We start from the raw sequence: 23,943 nt of genomic DNA on the forward strand, positions 1-23,943 counted from the left end.
ACGAGTGTTCTACTATTAGATTAATCCCACGGGTCGTGTTCCCTGAATGTGACTTGTTTATGTACAAACAGAACAAACAACCAGTGGTTATTGTAAGGAGGAATCTAATATGTCCTGTTCGTGAGATTTCTTGGCTTTAAGCCATTAATAAGAAGTGGTTTGAGTTATGTTCAAAGCATGGGGTGATATGTGTTGATATTTACTCCGGGATGCACACAACTGGCAGCTCATAGGCTGCTGAGTATGGTAAGAATAGGCACATGTCCATGCAGTCAACGTCATGTGTCCTTTGCATCCTCCATGGCGACATATAGACCTTTCCATGGCTTATTTCATGGGCGCCGCCATTTTGTGGCAGCCATTAAGCGGCTGCAACGATGAACTGGTCTGTGCTATTTGTAACGCCGCGGCAATCTATGACGTTGCAAACAAGTCTAGACGGTGCCCAGTCAACGCTTACGCCGCGAAAAACAACGTCTACTTACAGGTCCAACATTACATCTCGTTTTAGGGATTTCTGATGTCATGTCTAAAACAAACATTGCAGGTAAGATATATTTAACGTACTAAAGTTTAAAGAAATGACCAAGTAATGTCAATATCATGTGCATTTTGTTGTAACTCGGCTATTGTATTGTGCACGAAAACTGAAGGCCTTTAAACGAAGTTGAATTTAACGTGAAACTGCATGTAAACTATAGGCCGCCTGTATCTTATAAGGCCTGTGTTCTGAATTTGAACTTGCCTGTATTTTCAAATATGTATAGGGCATTTAAATATTTCCAAACATATTCCCCTAATGTTGTCTTGTTTATATTTTGATTTGATAGGTCAAGAACCATCGTCAAAATTTATTATTTAGCTATATAAATTTCTAGATTTACACACGGTAATCTCTTACTAAATGCTCACAAATGACTACGTTTTGACTATACCTTGACCAAATAATTTGTGAAAAATACCTTCTACTTTTTTATCTACATATTTGTGTTATTAAAAAGTACTAGTATATTTCTTATTTATCTCACACAAATTAAGACGTTCTCTTGTAACTAGAAGTAACAGCTGGTTAAATATAATTAGGTCAGATAGTTATCTCAATCTGTAATGAGGCTAGGTCAAATGTGATGAGTGGGTATGGTTATTATTGTACTTTCTGTTACAGAGTCACTACCTGAAGGCAGTGCCAAGTGGGTTACCAATAATACTGGAAAGTGGCCTCAGATAGGATATGAAGATATTATTGACTACCTCATTAAGTCCCACTCATTTGATTCCAAGGAAATGAAAGCTTTTCGAGCAACATATGCATATAATTATGTGCAGAATGGATGGTTAGGTGATATTCAAAGCATTGTGGAAAATGAAGTTCATTATCTTAAAGCCTGTGTGTCACCCTCTCAGCCAGGAGCCTCTACAGTTCCTTACAATGCATGGATTGCTGCAAGGAAAGATGGTACTGTATTAACTGCATGTTGCACTTGCCCAGCTGGTCATGGAAGGTCATGTAGTCATGTTGCAGCCATTATGTATGCTGTACATCTAGCCTGGTTACATGGATATGCTGGTAAATCTTGTACTGATTTACCTTGTACATGGGGACGAGGGACTGACAGCAATAAATTACTCAGTGAATTAAAGGCCATGAATTTCAAGCATCCAAAAAGATCTGATGATCCCAGTCAAGCTGCAGAAACGTCTACATCATCGAAAAGCAAGCCCTACAGATTTAAGCAGTTTGTTACCACAGAAGACTTTACTGAGCATGTAAATAATTCTCCACTTTGTTCTCTTTGGAAACTGAAGGGTACACTTCTCCATAAAACATTTTCAGCCACTGAAAATGTAAATCCTATCTGCAAGGAAACGTCAAATGATGAATCAAGACATGGATCTCATGATATTGATTATAGCAAGACTGTCACAAAATTGGAATGTTCTGTTTGCCAGGAATTTTATGACAAGTATGTTAATCTTCCTGAGTACAAAAGAGAAGAATTAAGTAATTTAACATTAAACCAGGGTGCATCATCAAGTCCGCTATGGAAAGACAGCAGGCGAGTAAGAATACCAGCATCAAAGGCCAACAGTGTACCTAAAACAAGTAGAGGCGACCCTGAGAAATTCCTGAACAATCACCTGTATGAGAGATTTAAGGGTAATGACAACACTGCTTATGGAGTGACCCATGAACCCATAGCAAGGACACATTATCAGGATATTTCTGGGAAGAAAGTAATGTGTACAGGAACTGTTATATCATCACATGAACCATTTCTGTCTGCTAGTCCTGATGGAATCATTGAAGATTCTGCAATATTAGAAATAAAATGTCCTACAACATCTGTGCATGCAATGATTGACTCGGGAAAAGGTGATGTTCGAAACATTGAGAGTGAACTAGTTCTTTACTCAAAAGGGAGAAATGGATATTTCACTCAGGTGCAAATGTGTATGTTCTGTACAGGAAAACATCAGTGCACCTTTCTTATGTGGAGACCAGAAGAACATGACAGAGTCCTGCTTGATGTTGCATATGATTCCAGCTTTGTTGACAATACACTGTCTAGATTAAGAGCGTTTTATTTTAAACATATGCTGGTCCGGTTGGTTGATGACTTCAAGGCAGGTCGGTTCGTGTTGAGTGAGGAATACAAGCAGTTCTGTGTGTCACCGTAGCATGTGTAGTGTAAATAAAGCTGTAACAGCATCAACACATAAATTACACAGCTATGCGAAGTTTGTTGTTTTGTTAGAGCTGAGTCAATAAATTGCTATCTATCTAATTGATGTGATGTATCTACTATGTTATTGACTTACTGTTGATGTTAAAAAGAATTTGTATATAACCTGTAAATGTGTACATTTCCTTCACTCACTGACACTCAAATGAATAGTAATAAAATCAAAGTTGTGTATTATGAATTGCTGATATTTTATGAAGAAAATTACAGTTCAAGTCAAATACTATTTCACATGCTAGTAACTTAAAATAAATGTTTAACATATTTAGGTTGAATAATAAAATACAATGTACCAGTATGAAATGAATATGTGTTTTTGTTTTTTAATGAACATGATCAGTATTTATATCTCATGTAATTACTCACACTTAAGATGAAATCTTTAACCCCCTGAAACAGGAATATTGTTGTCACACATATCATGGGACCATATATACAGTTACAGAAACTTGTGAGATTTTCCTAGTGGCCCAAGTGGTGATGTATCTGTAAAAAAAAAAACACTTTTGGTGATCACTAACTGCTATTGTTTTCTCCAAAATATCAGTGGCCCAAAGACAAAAGTGGTGGCCATCTGCCACTGGTAGTTTCTATCACTGTATATATGGTGCCATGCATATGGCAGTCTAAGGGTTAAGGTGATTTACAAGTTTGATTTCATTGAATATCTATAGGTTGGTATTTAAACATAAAACAGCAATGAAAACAAAAATCAAGGTGAGGGGAACATTCAGTTTAATGATTTAAACATCAATTCAATGAGACTATGTATTTATAATTTATCATTCTTGTTGGTGAAATATCACATTGCAAAATCACATACATCTCATAAGCTTAAGCAGCCTACTAGATGTCTGAAACATACATGACTACTCAGTCTTTGTCCTTGATGAGTTCTGGTCTGAGGTTACACAGGACTGCACACACTTTGACTATCTTATCCAACTTTTGAACGGAATTAAGAGGTAGAACCTGATTCAATATTCTGTAAGACTTCAACCTGGCAATTGCTCTTTCTACATGTATTCTTACAGATGCAATTCTTCGTGTTTCTATACACTCTGTAGCACTCAGTTGTTTACGACCCTTCATAAAAGCAGGAATGTTCAGTTTCACTCTTCTAGCATAAAGTTCATTGCTTATTGTAAAGCCTCTATCTGCCATTACCTCATCACCAGGTAACAAGTAGTTTAGAAAACCCGAGTTCTTGGTGATATACACATCACTTGCACGACCCCCATAGCATCTTGAAACATACATAATATATCCATTGGGAGCAATAGCAACAAGAATTTTGGCAGTATTGTGACTTTTATATGTACTGTAGGTTTGAGCTCTAACCTTCAATGAAAATGGACGTTGCAAGAACATTTCTGTACAGTCAATAATGCAGGTAGTGTGTGGATAGGTAGTCTTAAAGGACATTGGCATTGCAGATCTAATAACATCTCTTGGGAGCCAAACAATGCAATCCTTTAGCTTTCTGGCTAAAATTGAGATACAAATTCCAAAAATTTTACTTGCTAATTGCGTGGAAATTGAAAATCTTCTCCCAAGATCATGAAACTGAATTCCAAGCCTAAGTCTCATAAGTGTGAGTAGTGTTTGATCTGAGAGTGGCATCTTAATGTTTGACCGCAGTACAGATGTAAGATAAGTTATTATTGACAGAAACACCTGTAGAGTAAGTCCAGTGTAAAACACAGAATCAGTGTTAGTCTTAATACTGTCTGCAGAAAAGGCAGGAAAATTAACCTGAACAGAGACATTCTTTGTTTTGGTCGTGTAGTGCTGGGTTGCATAATGGTGATCTACTGACTTGTTAAAATGAACCTGTACTCCTACAGTTCTGTTTGGAACTTTTATCATAGGTCTGTGAAGACAAAAACAAGACTTCTGTTTACAACAGTCACAATCACTTGGTCTGGAGTCATCATTCCCCTTTTCCTTCTCTTCAGCTTGAGATACAGGTTGATCTGTCAGTTCAGCTTCAGCATGGCACTCCTCAGTCAGTTGATTGCTCCTTGGGGTCCGAGAAACATCAGAGAGAGGGTGTCGGAAAATGGTCCTTCTTCCTTGTGTCACCTGGAGAGTGGAAAGTTAAAGTATAACAGGCTATTATACTTTTACATCAATGAACAGTAATAAATAGTTAATAACATAATTGTCAAAATAACTTTACGTTTAATACATCACTAGTAGGACTATATTGTACATTACATTAAACTTAAAGTACACTAACCTTTCGTTGATATCCCAAATTTAAGACTGGATCAGGATTTTGTTTGCTTGGATGGCCATCCAAAAAATGAATTGAGCATATCTGAAAAAGAGTTATAAAAATAAAATAAGTACATTTCTATTTAGCCAATGTCACTCCAGTAACTACAATGGGTTATCACATTTTCAACAATTTTTTTCACTCCTGTTAAACACTAGAGCCGTTAAATAAAGAAATTCTTTACATCCCTGTTCTATGTGTACACTAACGATACACGGAGGGTAAAGTAATTAAGCAATAATAAATTACATAATAAATTAATCCAGTAATGTTATTAACTAATTTTAAGGAAAGATATATTGAGTAAATAATGATAAATAGACTGTTTCCTCTCAATATTTTTGGGCATATTGCAAGATATCAGTAAGTTTCTACAATACAAATGTCTCTAGAATAATGATTTGTAGCACATAAGGTTTTAAAATGTTGGAATATTTTACTAGTAAAAATTGTCGTTCAACCCTTTGTTGCATAGCTTTACCCTACAGTGCATTCGTACCTCCTATACTGTAACATAGGAGGTACGAATGCTACGAGATCTTTAGCTTACGAGAGTTTTGTGAAACGGGGTCCAGCACTGTAGGCCCTACATGAATAACAAAATATCTAACGTTTCATTATCTCTAGTTATCAGATGGGATAAACTATTGTGCCACTAATTATCTTGATAAATACATACCACACTGCTATCAGATGGGTGAAAATCCTTCCGATTAACACGTGACACCCAAACACGACGACGATCTTCATTCACAGGAAACCTATGGAGATGATAGGGAAATAAACAAGGGCAGTCCTTCCGTGGCAGTTTATGGACTGTACAGGGCAATTCCTTCCACATACGTAGATTTCTCTGGCTATTTGTACAGTCTTTCATTGCACAAATTCTCCCTGATCCACGTTCATAAGGCCTACCTCTGTCCCGAGACATATTTTCGAAAAAAACAAGCAAGTTGCCAGACGTAAAACGTCAATGTCAATTTGCAGCCGCTTAATGGCGGACGACACTAGCGCCACCACAAAGGGGGATAACTGAGAGTGGCACGAAGCACTGCTCCGTGGAAAGGTCTATATTGAAAAGGCACTTTGTAATTTTGATGTTGCATAAAGTCTTATTCATCAATGGAAACTCTAGTAAGAATTGGGAGAAATTCTGTTTTGCTATGTCAGCCATTTTTCCAAGCCCATATTATCAAGTATACGTTATTTATCAAAATTAATTTTAATAACAGTGATGTATGTAAGGGAGGGGGAGGGGGGGATGTTGATCGCTGTGTTACAACTGCATTAATGTGTAAGCATATTTCATGGCGTAGTGATGGTAAGGTTTGTGTTTGCAACACCATTAAACTGTCTTTTTCTCACTATTATGTACCTCTGTTAAGTTAATGTTATGACAAATGGATATGTCCATGTGCGGGTTCATGTTATCATAAAGAGTATGCGCGTTTGTTCACATTCTGATATAAATACTGCAGGATTCATAGTTAAGTACACATATGTGTAGTTAAGTACACATGTGTGGCGTAACACATAAACACCTATAGGGTCATATCATTATTAATGAACTTGGATAGGTTCAAAGTGTAATAAAAAAAAATATGTGTATAGACATATATGGATTGAAAAATAGACACAGATATTATAAGGAAAACAAACACGGGCAGAGTTATATTACTATAAATATACACATAAATGTTCTTCTAAAGGTGTAAGTTTATATTATAATAAAGAACGAGTTTAGAACGATATTTCTGACATTAAATACTTGTAGGTACATATTATGATCAATAGATATATACAGGATCATTTCATAGTATATTAGAGGTTCATATTGAGATAAAAATCGCCCCAGACTTAAGAAGAAGTAAGAATGATGTCAGTACAGATATTATAGAGCAACCTGTGCTTTCCAAAACTTATTACGGAAGCAGAGTCTAACAATCAATATTAAGTTATCATTTGAATTCAATTAATGATATAAGCATATCAACTCATCATACATTAAATTATTGCAGATAAATATCATAAACATATTAGTTTTATATGCATACCTATACGTGATTAGTATGATTGTTGCGAATGATATGAATTTATATATAGATAATATCTAACTAGAACATGTTTTTATGTTTTAGAAATGGCACATCGGCACAAGAACCACAATAACACTTCACATTCATTATAAACACTGATGAATGTTTAGATGCACTACGGCAACACATGTTCACGCATCACCGTAGTTCATTTATCGTTCAAGTGCCAATGATATGCTTATTATATGCAGAGTTCACATGTGAGCGTTCAGCACTGAACCACAAACATTAAGTTACGCTTCTTCAAGGAACAAGCTGGCAAGATACATAAGATACATTTAATAATAACTTGACAATCAACCTACGCATATAACCTACACATTTAATTTGAAGTTCCAAAGACAATGATTATCAAATATATTCGACAAACATGAAAATATCAAAGATGTGTAACCAGTTGAATAATAGAAAATAGAAAATTGACCAAATATGTTACACATGACATGTTATGAAATTAAGAATAATACAAGAAATATTTGAAATTTCTTTCAAGGAATCACAGAGCAAATGGAGCAGTATAACAATACTTCGATAAAAACTTTTCGAGAAAAGCTGCCAAAGAGTCCAGGACGTTGACCCTTTCTCTCAAACCACGTCCAACCACGAGATTTGATAAACAAGAGGTTAAGACAAAATGGAACAGTTAATCTGTCTTCATGACCAAGCATGTCCTGTGGAGACATGTCTATGGATCCACATTTTATCTATATATCGCTAAAACAGTTCAAGTAAACCCGATCGTGTCCTCAAACAGAGACGGGGAATGGAGACTGGGAGAGGAACCATTCTGTGATGAAATATATCCGAATGCTGTGTCGTGACGTCTGACTATTTGATTGTCAACTGGTTTCCGTAATGTAAGTAAGATTAAACAATCTCGAGCACAAGAGGAATAATATATTTGATTACCGAGGCGGTCACGGTGACTTTTGACAATCTAAATCTACAAATGATATTATTGGAAAGGTTAAACAGATAAAAATGAATGCCTTGTCACTATCAATCAGTAACCTCGTGACGCGGAAAGTCTTCCAGTAATTCTTGTCTGAAACAGCATCAGTGAATTGTATGTGTTCCTTGTTTCTATTCCGTTCTATCTTCTTGAAGTTGGGCGAATTAGAATATCTAAGTTGACATGGTTAAGGACTTAAAGCAAGAATAGGTATTACACGTAAAGAACGACGAATTGAACTCCGTCCTGCCTGGTGTTCTTCCGTATGCACAGTCGGCTAATTTGGTATCAATAATGCAAGACATCTTTTTTCTTTATGTGTGTTGGTGCGTGGTACACATTGGGAAAGAGTGCAATAACCTTCATAAGACTTCATAATGTATTGGCACACTTCCGAGAATGAAACAATATTTCAGTGTCGACATAATCCAAAGTCCATGTTGTATAATGTTCCCCGTTTCAATGGAGTCATTGATTTTAGTAGCGCTGTCCTCCCCGTTTCAAATATTCATTGGCAGTTATGGCAAATCTACCAACAAAAATCGAAAACGAAAAGTCAGCTCGCTGTGCTAATATAATTAAAATGCCATTTTTTTCATCTGTTGAATATAACATCAAATCATATCGAGCTGCCCTCAGAGTAACGTTATCCTCTATTCCATTATATTTGTCGTTCTTCTGACGCACTACCGACAGCCTCTCTCATCCAACACTCTATCGCGGAGAGCCACGATCGACTCCTGCTCAATATATGTGCACAATCCCCCAACACTCAGCTCGCTTTCTTTATAACCTGACACACACTCAGAAAGTGACATTCATCTGTCGATTTTATCACCAAAATGAAATATTGTCACCCATAAGTTTACCAGAGGAGGAATCTGTACATTTTCAATGCTCAGATGGAACTATATTGCACGTGCTATATTACGACTGGTTGGCATCCCTGTTAATGGGTTATCTCCCTTCACATCGGTTATCTTCTTTTGTTTCGTGGGATAACGACGACCTCAAAATTTTATTAACACTCAGGGCACCAGATAATTTTTCAACATCAGGAGTACGTACTCCTTATTTTTTCAATATAGGAGTAGTGGAAAAACTTAAAATTTAATGGAGTATCAGTAATCTTGTGTTTCGTTTCATATATGCACAACAACATTGCTACTATGCTGTAAACAGGTAAATAAAACAATACTTTTTCAGATGAATACATCTGTAGATGATTCTAAGAACGTACACTATTGCTGTGGTGCGTATCTGCAACGTTTCCTAAATTATTTCCTACCGTATCGTGCATATTTTGTATCCGTACATACGCCGATACGGCCCTTATCTGGAGCCTTGAACACTTATGTAATGGAATTGGGACAATGAAATATCTTATCGCTAATGCGGTCACTGATTGTGGCCATTCACCGACTGAGAGGTGTTCAATATAAGATATATTCATTTGGGCTTTTTTTAATGTATCCGACCCTTTCGAAATACCCTTCCTGTTCGTTTACGTAAGTATGGCTAGGATTATCATTGGACGCAAAGCCAGAAGTGAGGTAAGGCCTCAGCAAACCCATCAGTTATACAGGAAAGACATCAATAAATATTTCATAAATCTGTATAAGTGATCTGAATATTCCTGAGAATCATTGGTATATGCTTATGTTCAAAGTACACAATGGTGGAACTCATAAGTATTTTCACTTCCCTGGAACATGTCAAGTCTTATTTGGAAAATTTCTCAATCTCAATTGGACAAATCAGCAAACCTTTTCGACAAATAGGTACACGGGCGGGACTTAGTTCCTCCTGAACATGTAATACCTGTTACTGGATTAAATATATAACAATGTAAACTTGCTTTGAAGGTCCATTTTAAGAACATCGGAACGAAAAGACTCGAAGCGAAACACATACCCACTGATACAATGTAAGGCAGGAATTGCAGGATTGGCTTTCATGCCATGAGTGTTTCTGTATGACTGGGACGAGGTTTTCAATTTTAGCACAGCATATTACACACAGAAACAAATACAAGCACATATTCACTGAAACAGCTGCACACAAACAAACACACAGAAGACACATGATCAAATGAAATCCCACGTCCCACACAATAACTGGTATTCCGCCTCACAGGAGACTTTATTGTATACAATCCGCCATGATAAATGTTGATTGAACATTTTTTGGGTTCATGGTTTTACGTTTAAAAAGAATTTTCAAAATGTCAAATGGTGGCTATTTAAAATTATATGAAAATGTGTCGTTCAACAAACCACGTTTTCGGTCATATTATATTTCTCCAATTATATCATCTTCTCTGCATAAATGAGAATACACGCTCAAAGCTACAATATTTAGCAAGGCAGTTGTGATGTGAGTTTTGTTTCTCTTCGCTGTGATACATTTTGACGTCAATAATCAGAGATTCAGTTATCGAAGCTTTGTCTTTCAAAATGCAGATGTTCTATTAGAAATGAGAAGCCATATTAAAGCTTAGATGCACCCAAAAAATGAAACATAATTAAATCACAATTATCATTTATTCATGACATATAATATACATTGCTGATTATGAAAAAAAACAAATAAACAAAATTATAAGTGTACAATCGCAAATCCAAAGTGCAATATTTTGTACTTGGGTTTACTTCCCTCGAAACAAGCACCCGGGATACCGAACCCTGTCAGAGCGTCTTTGTGTGTATAGAGATGTTGGTTTTTAATAACATCCTCATTTTTGTGTATAACATTTTGCAATCAACAGACATCATAATATGTCATGTGTACAAGTATCACACCTGCCTGTCCGTGTAATTACATAAAAGTGACAGAGACAGAACTCGGGTGCACGAGCCATAAATCAATGCGTTTTGTTTATGGTATATAGCCTGATAGGTGTTAATTTCAAATTGCATGTGGTCAGTGATCGAAGTTGTGTATTGCTTATTGTCATTAGCAGACAGGCAGGCAGACACATAGGTGTCAATAAAACAGATATTAAGTTTTGTCTGTGACAGAGGCATATCTATATCACAGTTAGAATTTCTGACAATGCTATATAATGACATTGCTGTTAAGTATGGAACTGAGAAGGTGACTCGGTAAGAAGAACGTGTGCTGAAATAGTCAAATGAAATTATGCAAACAGTTAAATCAGTAATATACTGTCATAACATATAAAAGCTTGTGCCTGTGAAATATCAAAGAAAACATTAGAAAAATAGGCTCACATCAAAGCCTACTCCGAGTACTCACCGCCAGCGAAGGTTTTCCGTCTTGAAATGTCGAACGCCTCACTGGTTGACACATAGCTGAGTAGATCTAGATCCTTAACAAGGTTCTTTTGTGTAACAAATAGATTATTTACTATTTATTGTTTGTGTACACAACCAAGATTAGACAACTCCTGCCCACGACCTTATTATTCGGGCATCCCGCTCCAAGCTGCGCGAACCTATTTCACTGCGCATGCGCTATGAGCGAAGCGCAGCACAGCTGTTGAAACCATTTTTCACCTCAGCTGGGGTGAATTTAGTGAATCGTTTGAACGATTTCGCGGAGTTTTTGTCATCGCGTTATTTTTCAACTTTATAAGTTGAATTTGCATTTTTGATAATTGTTACTGTAAGTCCATACCTAAAGGTATCAGAATCTGCAAAGTTGTGTTTTGCGTTGCATGTGACCTTTAACAATAAATATAAGTAAAAGTGACCATCTAATCTAAAACATTTAATGATAAGTCATTTGTACAATTCCGACTTTATCATATAAAGAAAGTGTTTCTGCAATCACCGTTAATTAGTGATCATAGCTGGTGTTCGCAAAAGGTGGGCCCTTTTTCACAACCTGTGGTTCCCTTCACAAACACATCAAAGGTACAAAGGCAAGCCAGTTATAGAACTTTAATGAGAACAGGAACGGCTTGGCCTTGATCAAACAAGGTGGTATGGTGAGCTTTGAGACAAAGAGAAAGGACGAACTGCTGGAACTGTTGGAATTTTTTTCCCTCCTCATAAAGTACAAGCTGACTCTGGAAATGTAATCCCACTTATCTAGTCTTGCAGTTTTAGTTTTGTTTGTCACTCCGTAACTCTGGGGGTTTGGGTTCGCATCCCGGATGAGACTCAACCCAAAAAGTACTAGAATCTGTACTTTACTAACAAAGTGTAATCCCAAATACAGCATATGTTACTCCGTAACTTATGTAACATATGTAAATGGCCCATATGTAATTAGCTTTTTATGTAATATACACTGTAGTGCTGTATAACCATCATTATCTGTACATTTGGTGATGTATGAAACTAGAGCTATATGCACCACGTGTGGTGTATAACGAGATCTGTAACAGGCTGACGTGTGCATGTTGTGATGCAGATCGAGTTATAAACAGACGCGATATGATGCTATCATACACCTCACTTCACTGCCGTCATATATGTAAACAGATGAAGATACTTAATCAGCCTGATTTCTAACTGACATGATTCTGACGTGATGTGTTAGAAAGCGAGAAGGGCATGATTATACATTACACAGAGAATGTTTATATAAAATACAAATATATGGCAGAGTTTAATACGTTTTGTAAAGTTATTTAACAAAAGCTATAACTACGGTTGCTCTATAAACCCCAAATGCAATTCTTAAAAGCATCACATAAAACAGACACAGAATAAACACTTTGAAGTCAGATGCTGAGAGGATTTATCAAAGATAGCAATGTTTCTTCATCAACGTAAATCATTTTAAGAGATGTTGATGGAATTTTTTCCCCACATATCAAAGCGGTAAGATGAGATCAAATTAGATGATATGCCATGCTTCGTGGAACACACTCATACTGGCACACATCCACAGGGGCAGCAATGTTTTAAGCCCAGCTCAAAACCTGGACACACATGGTACAGTTAAGTTTTATAAAATAGCCAATCTCACCTTGTGTATTTGACCTACATGTACAGAATGTGTGATATTTTACCTCTAACCATCATAAACCTTTTCTTCGCACAATGTCCTCCACGTTTTTTTCTAAAACTGATACAAACATTTATGATGCGATTCACCCGAAGGCTGTTGATCTGCTATTGAGCACCTGCTTGAAGAAGCAAATCTAGGCTTCCACAAACACCAATCAAATCATTCACAAGCGATATTTTATTTCATTTACAGAAGGTCAAACATTAATTTAACAGATTTCAATCAATATTTATTTTCATTCAGTCTCACATCTTTTCAAGTTTCGTCTTCAAAGACGATGTCAGATTGTTTTGTTTCAAAACAATCTTTAACAGTGCATAATGTAAAGTATCACTTTCACTTTCACAAAACAACTATTTCTTTTTTTCTTTGAATGTTTCTGTTCTTTCGTTATAATATGAGTTAATAGGCCATGATGCCATCAGGAAAATACGGAAAATATTCCCCTCAGTTTGGAATGGTTGGTCCCAGCATGGCCTGACGGACTCTCTGATTGGAATGCACTAAATACAGAAGGATTAGCAACTTCACAAAATGACTTTTATAACGATATGATTCTCAGAGCTGTTCACGAGATATTTGCTGTGATGAAATAGGAAGAAAGAATTCCGTTTTCGACTGTTGGCTGCAGATAGAAACCATGACAATAACAGACAAAAACGTCCTTCCAGCAATCGGTTTAATCTTATTGCCTGTCAGAGCAAAACAGGGGAATGCCTGGGGAAACTGCATGTTCTAGTAAATTGGTTTGAATGACGATCGGGAGTTTCGGCAATTTTATCGTTACTTAAGAGCCGTTGTATTGATAGAAGATATCTTTTAGTCAAGCATACACAGATGTACACACCATTTATGTCAGCTGAATATCAACAGTATTAATCTTGATATGATCTCAAATGATACAAACGCAAGGATAGTTTATGGTAAATTAATTAAGAATGATAATATTCCCAAGGTATTAGAACATTGGAACTCTGTTTTTGATCAGGATATCAACTGGAAAGAGGCCAACTGATTGTAACCTATTACACTTTCAGTATAGATTCATTCACAGAGTAATATACACACAAAAAGAGTTACTGAAAATGAGGTTAGTCGATGATGATCTATGCTCTTTTTGTAAAACTGACTCTAATAATATTGTACATGTCTTCTGTGAATGTCAGACTGTTTTCAGCTTCTGGCAGAAGGTAGAGAATTTCATCAATAACTATTTCGAAAGTAATCTGAAAGTAACAAAATACACTCACATAGTTAATCATATCTTACTCATAGCCAAAAGATTTATCTACATATCAGGTCTTCAACAGCTCCCCCTATCTTTTGACAGATTTGTCTCAACAATAATGGACATTTGTAAAATTGAACAAGGCATAGCAAGACAAAATAACAGATATAATAATAATTTTATAATCACAGTGCTGTCAGCTATTAACTCATATATATATATATATATATGTATATGTGTGTATATGTATGTATGTGCATATGTATATATATATGTAAGTATTTTAATAATATTGCGAATTATATATAGTATAAATGAATTAATCTGTTAAAACATATACGTACCCAGTATGCTTATGCATTACCTTCATAACATGACTGGATTCCTGATCTTTGAAATGTTTCTTGTATAAAAAAAATATAAAACAGCATACAAAGATGTATGGGGAAGAGTAAATCATTTTCCTGATACTATCCATCAATCATTACACCAATGTGTCAAATAATCCGTCACCTTAACTATTCTTCCAGTTTGAAATGTATCCTCACATTGTACACGTATTTTCATGATTTTACACATATCTCTATACGTCAAATATACATTCATTCACCAACCGTACTCAGTAACCTGTTTGGGCTTTGTCTACCAGGATAACATTTTGTAAACCTTTCAAGATGTTCAATGTTTTGGTTGTTTAGCAATGGGATTGGTCATTTGATGTTATTGGAGTTCGAAGTCCTTACGAGACACACGTTTGATAGATTGATGCCTAAAATCTATGGTTACCAACCCAAGTTAACATTTATTGTGTGTCTATATTTGTCAGCACCACACATTTCTTTGAAAAGTTCAACAAAGTGGTGAAGGTCGGCATCACATACAGATGCAACTGTAACTCACCCACCTACTCTCGACTCGCCCACACTCACGCGCATGCTATGGGTCCCGTAAGTAGGTCACGGCACTTCACGAGACCTTACGTTGTTTAGTACATCCCGTGACCTTTTCAAAGGGTCTCATTTTTGTCAGTTGACAGCAAAGAACCGATAATCATTGCAGGAATAACAAATGTCCGATCAGACAATCCCCAGATTAGCCAACTATTACGACTGTCAACAGCTGTGACATCCAAGTATGGTTGCACACTTGGTTTGGGCTAGTAAAGTCATATTTGGCGGTCGCGCAGTTTGGAAGCAGAACTGGTTCTTAAATATACGCTTGTCACCGGAAATCTGGTACCGGTAGTAAGCTGGGCCCCATCTCGCATATCGGAAGTTGGCGAGCGCAAAGGGAGCCGGAAAACAGCATAGTACCGGAAGTAGCGCTTTGGGAGACTTACAGGGCCTCATTCATTCACGAGTTTCCAGTTGTCTGCGTAAGAAGAAAGGAGTGACAACATTGCAATAAAGATAATCAAGATATGTTATGTAGCAATTTGTCAGATTTGTTTGGGGCAATTTCATAAAACGTATATTTGTTAGGAGTCAGTCAATCAAAACTAAACCAACAAGCTACATTAAATTCTTTCACTGTGCGTGTGCTTTTGAATGAACGCCCATTGAAACACTATTTCATTGCCGTTGCCGATTGTTGCCGTTTAGTTGATCACAGAGACACACATGTCCCAAGATGCACCCCACCCCCACCCACCCCACCCTTTAGTTGAGATTGAAACTGAACCGATCTAAATTAGAACAAACAAATACCGTGGAACGATCACTGAAATTTGAATGTAACAGAAAATCTAAACGAATTATAACATATTGGAAATCAACAAAAACACATTAGACTGACACATCATCTGGAGGTCAAGAATTTTTCGTTTTGGTTCCATAGCTACCACATGCAATCACCAAATAGCCTAAGCATGAAACATTATATTCATACTAAAGTAAACCAATACAGACAGTCAACGCATATTGCTATTTTACCAAGTTTGTTAATTCAGATGTTGGGTACCTGCTTTGACCAACGAAAGGGCTGCATTCACGAAAATCCATCATGCTGATGGAGTGCTTTCAGAAATATAATTTAATTTCAGAATTTAGACTTTGTAATCATCCGCGAATCTTCTCGTTGATGAGATTGGCGACGTTCAATGCTCGGTCATCAGCACAAAGGGCAATGGAGGAATTCTGTTGAGACCATCGTGAGCATGTCCTGATACAACTGGTTTCCAATTACCTGTGTTTATCGTACTTTAGTCAACTAAAATTGATCGGGTTGTGAGACTCATCGTGTCTCATCGTGCCTGGATGTCCCAGATAGTTGCTATCGTGCCTCGATGTCCCAGATAGTTGCTATCGTGCCTCGATGTCCCAGACAGTTGCTATCGTGCCTCGATGTCCCAGACAGTTGCTATCGAGCCTCGATGTCACAGATAGTTTGTTATTGTGCCTCTGTCCCAGATGGTTGTTATCGTGCCTCGATGTCCCAAATAGTTGCCTTCGTGCCTGGATGTCCCAGACAGTTGCTATCGTGCCTCGATGTCCCAGACAGTTGCTATCGTGCCTCGATGTCCCAGACAGTTGCTATCGAGCCTCGATGTCACAGATAGTTTGTTATTGTGCCTCTGTCCCAGATAGTTGTTATCGTGCCTCGATGTCCCAAATAGTTGCCTTCGTGCCTGGATGTCCCAGACAGTTGCTATCGTGCCTCGATGTCCCACATAGTTGCTATCGAGCCTCGATGTCCCAGACAGTTGCTATCGAGCCTCGATGTCCCAGACGGTTGCTATCGAGCCTCGATGTCCCAGATAGTTGCTATCGTGCCTCGATGTCCCAGACAGTTGCTATCGAGCCTCGATGTCCCAGATAGTTGCCATCGAGCCTCGATGTCCCAGACAGTTGCTATCGAGCCTCGCTGTCCCGGATAGTTGCTATCGTGCTTGGATGTCCCAGACAGATGCTATCGAGCCTGGATGTCCCAGATAGTTGCTATCGTGCCTCGATGTCCCAGATAGTTGCTATCGTGCCTCGATGTCCCAGACAGTTGCTATCGTGCCTCGATGTCCCAGACAGTTGCTATCGAGCCTCGATGTCACAGATAGTTTGTTATTGTGCCTCTGTCCCAGATAGTTGTTATCGTGCCTCGATGTCCCAAATAGTTGCCTTCGTGCCTGGATGTCCCAGACAGTTGCTATCGTGCCTCGATGTCCCAGACAGTTGCTATCGAGCCTCGATGTCCCAGATAGTTGCCATCGAGCCTCGATGTCCCAGACAGTTGCCATCGAGCCTCGATGTCCCAGATAGTTGCTATCGTGCCTCGATGTCCCAGACAGTTGCTATCGAGCCTCGATGTCACAGATAGTTGCTATCGAGCCTCGATGTCCCAGATAGTTGCTATCGAGCCTCGATGTCCCAGACAGTTGCTATCGAGCCTCGATGTCCCAGATAGTTGCTATCGTGCCTCGATGACCCAGACAGTTGCTATCGTGCCTCTATGTCCCACATAGTTGCTATCGAGCCTCGATGTCCCAGATAGTTGCTATCGTGCCTCTATGTCCCACATAGTTGCTATCGAGCCTCGATGTCCCAAATAGTTGTATATTGCTTGTTGTTTCAGACTTCAGTTTATACAATCCTGAACGGTTGTTTCCATTGTGACAGTCAACATTCACACACTAACACACTAACTTCTTCATAGGAACTAATGGGAAGCATGTATTTAAGCAGGAATATATTTGTTTTACCGCTCAGGTGAATCTTCAAAAGTTACATGGTAATTAGTTAAGATGACTTCAACCTCGCGCATGGATCACATCTCATTCAAGAGGTCAACCTGTAACATAAATAAATCAATCATGAGTCCGTGTTTCTGACTTACAAATTGCATCTTCCAAACAGAACACGTCTTCAATCATAAATATTTTGCCCAGTGATGTCATGTTCTTTATATTGATGAGAATACACGCCCAATTACCATCTACAATTATTTCTGAGAGAAGGCTGTGGTGTGTGCGGTATGTCAAATTCTGACGATCCACCCGGGATTAATTCATTGAAGCTTGGTCCTTGAACGTACTTTCATAGAGATGTTCTATGAAGAAGAAAAAGGTTCTTTAATCTGAGTACAGGCAATGAAAAAAAATTAATAAGTCGACTGTACTTATTATGAATCATAAGTAAGTGTTTATAAAATAGATTTGAAACAATGATCATACCACGTCTTCACAAAAAGGTAACTAGCCCATTTGCAATTAGCGTTATATGTGACATATGACAAGTGTTATTTGTCATTGTTGGTTATATTAAACCAGTGTCATATATAACAGGAGTGATATGTAATAAGTTAAGTGATATATGGCAAGAGCAATTCAGGCGTGATCATACATCACATAGTGGACGCACATTTCCAAGGGTTTAGAAAATGAAAGATTTTTCAGGGTTCATTTTAGACATACGTGAAGGTCACATTACAAATCCCATGTGTAATCTATTAACGCATCACATTAAACAGACACAAATCAGCCACTTTCAAGTTGGGTGCAGGAAAGATTTATCAAAGATAACATTGTTTCTGCCCCGACATAAATCATTTGAGAGACTATCATAGATCGTAATGCTTCAGGTATCAAAGCGGTAAACTGTGATCAAACCGGATGACATGCCATGCTTCTTTGGACAGCCCCATCAAACATAATCACACCATCAGGGCAACCATGTTTTCAGTCCAGCCCAAAACCTGGATATGCATGATGCATCTATGTGGACAAATAGCCAATTCACAATGTGTACTTGGACCTTCGTGAACATAATGTTTCATATTTTAGCTTTTACAATTATAAACTTTTCTGGCAAAACTTTGTTCAATTTGACACTGATTGTCGCTAACGTTTCGGATGTTATGAGTGTGGAGGCCGTCGTGCTGCCAATGAGCAGAGGTTTGCCCCATTGAAGAAACCAACAAGGACTTACACAAATATCCTTCGAATAATTCACAAGTGTTATTTCATTTCATTCACAGGAGGTTAACTATTAATGGAATGGATTTCGATCAATATTTATTTATTTTCATTCCATCTCCCTTTTTGCAAATTCAATCTACAAAGATAATATCGAATTTTACGTTTCAAAACAGTCTTTAACCAGGCACAATGTAAAGTATCACGATGTTTTAATAAAACAAAAAATGAAACCGTTTTGTTTAATGATCTTGCTCTCTGGATAATATTGTTTTAACATATTTTTATATCATAACAGTAAACCTGTAACTAATTTATAACTCTATTATACAGAAGGTTTCATAACTAGAAGAAAACTATCAGGACACACAGTCTGAAGAGGATAAACTGTGAACATGCAAACATACATTTGGTAATAAGTCACACTTACAAACACACAAGATTAAATATTTCTGTTTGCCTGCAACACACAAAAAGTTAAGGGAACCACCATTTGATGTTTCTTGTAGGGGTGTGAGGTTTCAGTGATATAGTCAAACTGTGACTGAAAGATATTTCCCCTGCAATATTGAAGCAAGTAACCTGAAATATGGACCAAATTTTCAGAATATTGTTGAAATTGATAATCCTTTTTGAAAAAATGTTTTATTGGCATGGAAATTATACTGTAATAAGAGTACCATAGAGGCAGACAACATTAAAGGAATTTTAGCACAACCTTTATGACTGAATAATAATTTCAAAAACCCAAATCACTTTATCAGGCATTGGGCTAAAAATGGAATTTTAACAATTAAGGACCATTGTAATGAAGATGGTTTTATGTCTCTTGAAGATCTGAAGCTCAAATTTGATATTAGAGGTACATATATGGATCTTCGATATGTTTTCTATATCATACCTGAATCATTGAAATTTACCATAAAACAATACAGAAATATACATAACAATGATCTGGATGATAACTTTCTTCATAAAGATTTTATGGATTTGAAAAAAAGGTTCAAGATTATTTTATGATAAACTCTTATCTGACAATATTAAACCTCATATTTGCCTAAAATGGGAAAACTTATTTTACGATATTGATTTCGATTGGCGTATGATTTTTAATATTTGCAGAAGGAATGTGAAAGATGTAAAACTTTTAGACTTTCAATTTAAATTTTGCACAGAATTATTTATACAAAAAGAACTTATGAAAATGAAACTGGTTGACAATGCAGTATGTAGCCTTTGTAATGTTGATGGTGAAACTTTATGTCATGTATATTGGGAATGTGTTGTAACCCAAACCTTCTGGAAGGAACTTGAAAACTGGATAATCCAAAATATACAGAAATTTGAAATAACAAAGACCTTGGTTTGGTTTGGAATTTTGGGTAATAAGCCATTACTAACTCATATAATCTTATCTGCTAAAAAATATATATATACTTGCACTTTGAAGAAAATAATTCCAAAAGTTAATAAAAAAATAATAATTTTGAAAGACATTTATACGGATGAAAATTTCATATCCAGAAGGAACAATAAATTTGATACATTTTCAGACAAATGGTTTCCTTTATTCTCAATATTTAACTTCTGACTTAATCTTTAATCAAAGGGGAATAACTTTACTGGACTATATTCTCTCTATGCTATCAGTTGACCTAACATTTTTGTTGAACCCAATGAACTTTGATCATGTATTTATGCATTTATTGCTTTACTTTATATGCTTGTACTCAATTATGGGAACAAATAAAAAGATTTTTTTAAAATAAAAAAAAGTAACCTGAAAGTATCCCCAAGTATAGATGAATTAGCAGCATCACAAAACTGTATGATTCTTAGAGCTATTCGCGAGATTTATGTTATAATTAAAACAGGAAGACAGAAGAAGCGTTTTTAATTGTTGTACGAAGATTACAAGCATAACAATCCGTCAACCGTCCGTTGTAATCATGTTGCATGTCTAAACAAACCTGAGGATTTATGGCTGGGGAAACTGTAGGTGCTCGTAAATAGTTTAATTGACAATCGTGAGTTTGAGCAATTGCTTTGTTGTAAAAGAGACAAGGTACTCATTGGATGTTTGAAATAATAAAGTAATTTCCTAATTCTTCCTATTGATCAGTTCAGTCCAGCTGCAAATAATCCGTCACCTTTACTATTCTTCCAATTTGTGGCTTTTCGTGTCACTATGGAAATTTATGTTGACTCTATATGCGTACTTTCAGGTTATGCCCATTTCGACAGACACCTGCACACCTCTATGTCCCACGAATACACATTCATTGACTAACAACTGAATCTGACTTGTACACAGTGAATGTGTGTGCGTCTTTCCTTTAACACATATGGCGTACTATAACAATATTATAATCCGAAGACATTTTAGGTTCGTATGATAATAACTAAACTTGTTTACGTAGGTTCATATTATGATAAATTACCTTGTGTTGGTTCAGATTGATTATCACAGGCAAATAAAGAATGTTTTGTTTCTGTTAAAACTCGATATTCGGACAATGGTTCGGTTGGTCCAACCGGTATCAGTGCTGTAGTAACATCACATAATAGGTGTATTTTGTATCCACAGGTGGCCTTGGTATATCTGACTGACTGACTGAGTTTGGTTTTACGCCGCTTTTAGCAATATTCCAGCAACATCACGACGGGGGACACCAGAAATTGGCTTCACACATTGTGCCCATGTGGGGATTCGAACCCGGGTCTTCGGCGTGACGAGCCAACGCCTTAACCATTAGGCTACCCCACCGCCCCCCTTGGTGTATCTCAAGACGAAGATCTTATTAAAAGAGTCGTTAACCTTTGTCGTACTTTCATTCGAATGACGAATATCGCCATAGTAAGTAGGACGACTGGGACCGTCAGGTAGAGCGGGGACGTTGCGCGGACGTCAGCACATATAAGACGAGACAACGGTCAAGGTCACATCTCTTCATAGAACACTACCATGTCAGTGGAGATCAAGACATGTGTACCACTGCATCACGATAGTGTGTCAGTCAGTGTGACCTTTCGCTGCATTTTGCAATATGTTAGTAATGTACACATTATATCAAGCCAATCGCGAGTTGAACCGGACCTCCAGAACTTTTTATCATCCTCTGGCTATCCATCGTCTAGAAAGAGGGGAAATTGTGTTAAAAGGATTTAGATGGTATGTTTCAATGTATATTATCAGCATTAGTGTATAAAAACTTAAGACCTAAGACACAGACACTCAAGGGACATCCTTTGACATATAACAATATTTCAAAATATAAGAAAAAATATTGGGTGACGTTGACTGCTTGTCTGTCGGCTGGGCCTGGGGCTGAAACTGGACATGACTGATAAGCCGCTTGAAGGTCATCTTCAGTCACAAGTCTCTCAAGGATCTCATTTGGATGAGATACTGCTCCAAGACCAACTTTGGCATCAATACCAAACAGCGCCTTGAATGGGGCCTGCTTGATGCCTGAATGGAAACCGCTGTTCTTCTAAAACTGGACAAACCTCAGTTCAGTCGGCCATATATACCATCATCTTCACCTTCATTTTTCATCCTGATCATCTCTCCATATCAGGGAGTGGCCAAAGAGTCCAGGATGATGACCTTATCCCTTCAGCCACGTACAGCCACAATAGTTAATAAAGAATGGGATAAAACAAAATGGGACAGTTAATCTGTCTTCATGACAAATCACATCCGTGGAGAGATGTCTGTGGATCCAGTTTTTATCTATATATCACTAAAACACTTCAACTAAACCCGCTCATGTCCTCAAACAGAGACGGGGAATGGAGATATAGACTGGGAGAGGAAGGATTCTTTACGATGTAATATATCCGTATACTGTGCCGTAACGTCTGATTGATTGTCAACCGTAATGTAAGTAAGATTAAACAATCTCGAGCACGAGAGGAATAATATATTTGATTACCGAGGCGGTCACGGTGACTTTTGACAATCTAAATCTACACATGATATTATTGGAAAGGTTAAACAGATAAAAATGAATGCCTTGTCACTATCAATCAGTAAACCTCGTGACGCGGAAAGTCTTCCAGTAATTCTTATCTGAAACAGTATCAGTGAATTGTATGTGTTCCTTGTTTCTATTCCGTTCTATCTTCTTGAAGTTGGACGAATTAGAATATCCAAGTTGACATGTTTAAGGACTTAAAGCAAGAATAGGTATTACACGTTAAGAAAAAAATGACAAATTGAATTACCTCCAGCCTGGTGGGGTTTTTTTCTGTGTGCACAGTTGGTTAATTTCTATCAATGATGCTAGAAATCCTTTTTCTTTATGTGTGTTGGTGCGTGATACACATTGCAAAAGAGTGCAATAACCTTCAAAAGACTTCATGATTTAATAGCACACGCCTGAGAATGAAACAATATTTCAGTGTCGACATAATCCAAATTACATGTTGTATAATGATCCGCGTTTCAGTTTTGTCATTGATTATGGTAGCACTGTCTTCCCTGTATCAAATATTCATTGGCAGTCATGGCAAATCTACAAACAAAAATCGAAAACGAAAATTCAGCCAGCTGCGCTTATAACAAAAATTAAAAATTCATCTGTTGAATATAACATCAAATCATATAGAGCTGCCCTCAGAGTAACGTTATTCTCTATTCCATTATATTTCTCGTTCTTCTGACGCACTACCGACAGCCTTTCTCATCCAACGGAGAGCCATGATCGACCCCTGCTCAATATTTGTGCACAATCCCCCAACACTCAGCTCG

General features: G+C 37.2%; 2 protein-coding genes and 1 long non-coding RNA gene across 3 annotated transcripts; 2 read left to right on the forward strand and 1 right to left on the reverse strand.

Moving 5' to 3' along the window:
- The first annotated feature begins 321 nt into the window (after positions 1 to 321).
- LOC124291204 lies at positions 322 to 3,051 on the forward strand. Its single transcript, XM_046728140.1, has 2 exons — positions 322 to 547; positions 1,166 to 3,051. Exons 1-2 carry the CDS (start codon positions 526 to 528, stop codon positions 2,677 to 2,679), a joined length of 1,536 nt encoding a protein of 511 aa, XP_046584096.1. The 5' UTR covers positions 322 to 525; the 3' UTR covers positions 2,680 to 3,051.
- A 411-nt stretch (positions 3,052 to 3,462) lies between these two features.
- On the reverse strand, positions 3,463 to 5,874 carry LOC124291201. Its single transcript, XM_046728135.1, has 3 exons — positions 5,705 to 5,874; positions 4,987 to 5,067; positions 3,463 to 4,829 (listed from the first exon to the last, which is right to left on the reverse strand). The coding sequence occupies exons 1-3, from the start codon at positions 5,864 to 5,866 to the stop codon at positions 3,618 to 3,620; spliced, it is 1,455 nt and encodes a 484-aa protein (XP_046584091.1). The 5' UTR covers positions 5,867 to 5,874; the 3' UTR covers positions 3,463 to 3,617.
- An 8,319-nt stretch (positions 5,875 to 14,193) lies between these two features.
- On the forward strand, positions 14,194 to 20,348 carry LOC124291202. Its single transcript, XR_006902163.1, has 3 exons — positions 14,194 to 14,204; positions 16,549 to 16,551; positions 20,050 to 20,348. It is a non-coding gene; the product is annotated as an uncharacterized LOC124291202 (long non-coding RNA).
- The last annotated feature ends 3,595 nt before the right edge of the window (positions 20,349 to 23,943 follow it).

This window comes from Haliotis rubra, unplaced genomic scaffold (assembly GCF_003918875.1).
Source record: "Haliotis rubra isolate DU_JTF1 unplaced genomic scaffold, ASM391887v1 Scf485, whole genome shotgun sequence".
NCBI lineage: Eukaryota > Metazoa > Mollusca > Gastropoda > Lepetellida > Haliotidae > Haliotis > Haliotis rubra.

Coding starts and splice junctions, on each gene's coding strand:
- LOC124291204 (XM_046728140.1), top strand. CDS start 526: ATGTCTAAAACAAACATTGCAG. Junction 548..1,165: donor GTCTAAAACAAACATTGCAG/GTAAGATATATT, acceptor TTTCTGTTACAG/AGTCACTACCTGAAGGCAGT.
- LOC124291201 (XM_046728135.1), bottom strand. CDS start 5,866: ATGTGGAAGGAATTGCCCTGTACAGTCCATAAACTGCCACGGAAGGAC. Junction 5,068..5,704: donor ACCCATCTGATAGCAGTGTG/GTATGTATTTAT, acceptor ACTCTTTTTCAG/ATATGCTCAATTCATTTTTT. Junction 4,830..4,986: donor ATTTGGGATATCAACGAAAG/GTTAGTGTACTT, acceptor TCCACTCTCCAG/GTGACACAAGGAAGAAGGAC.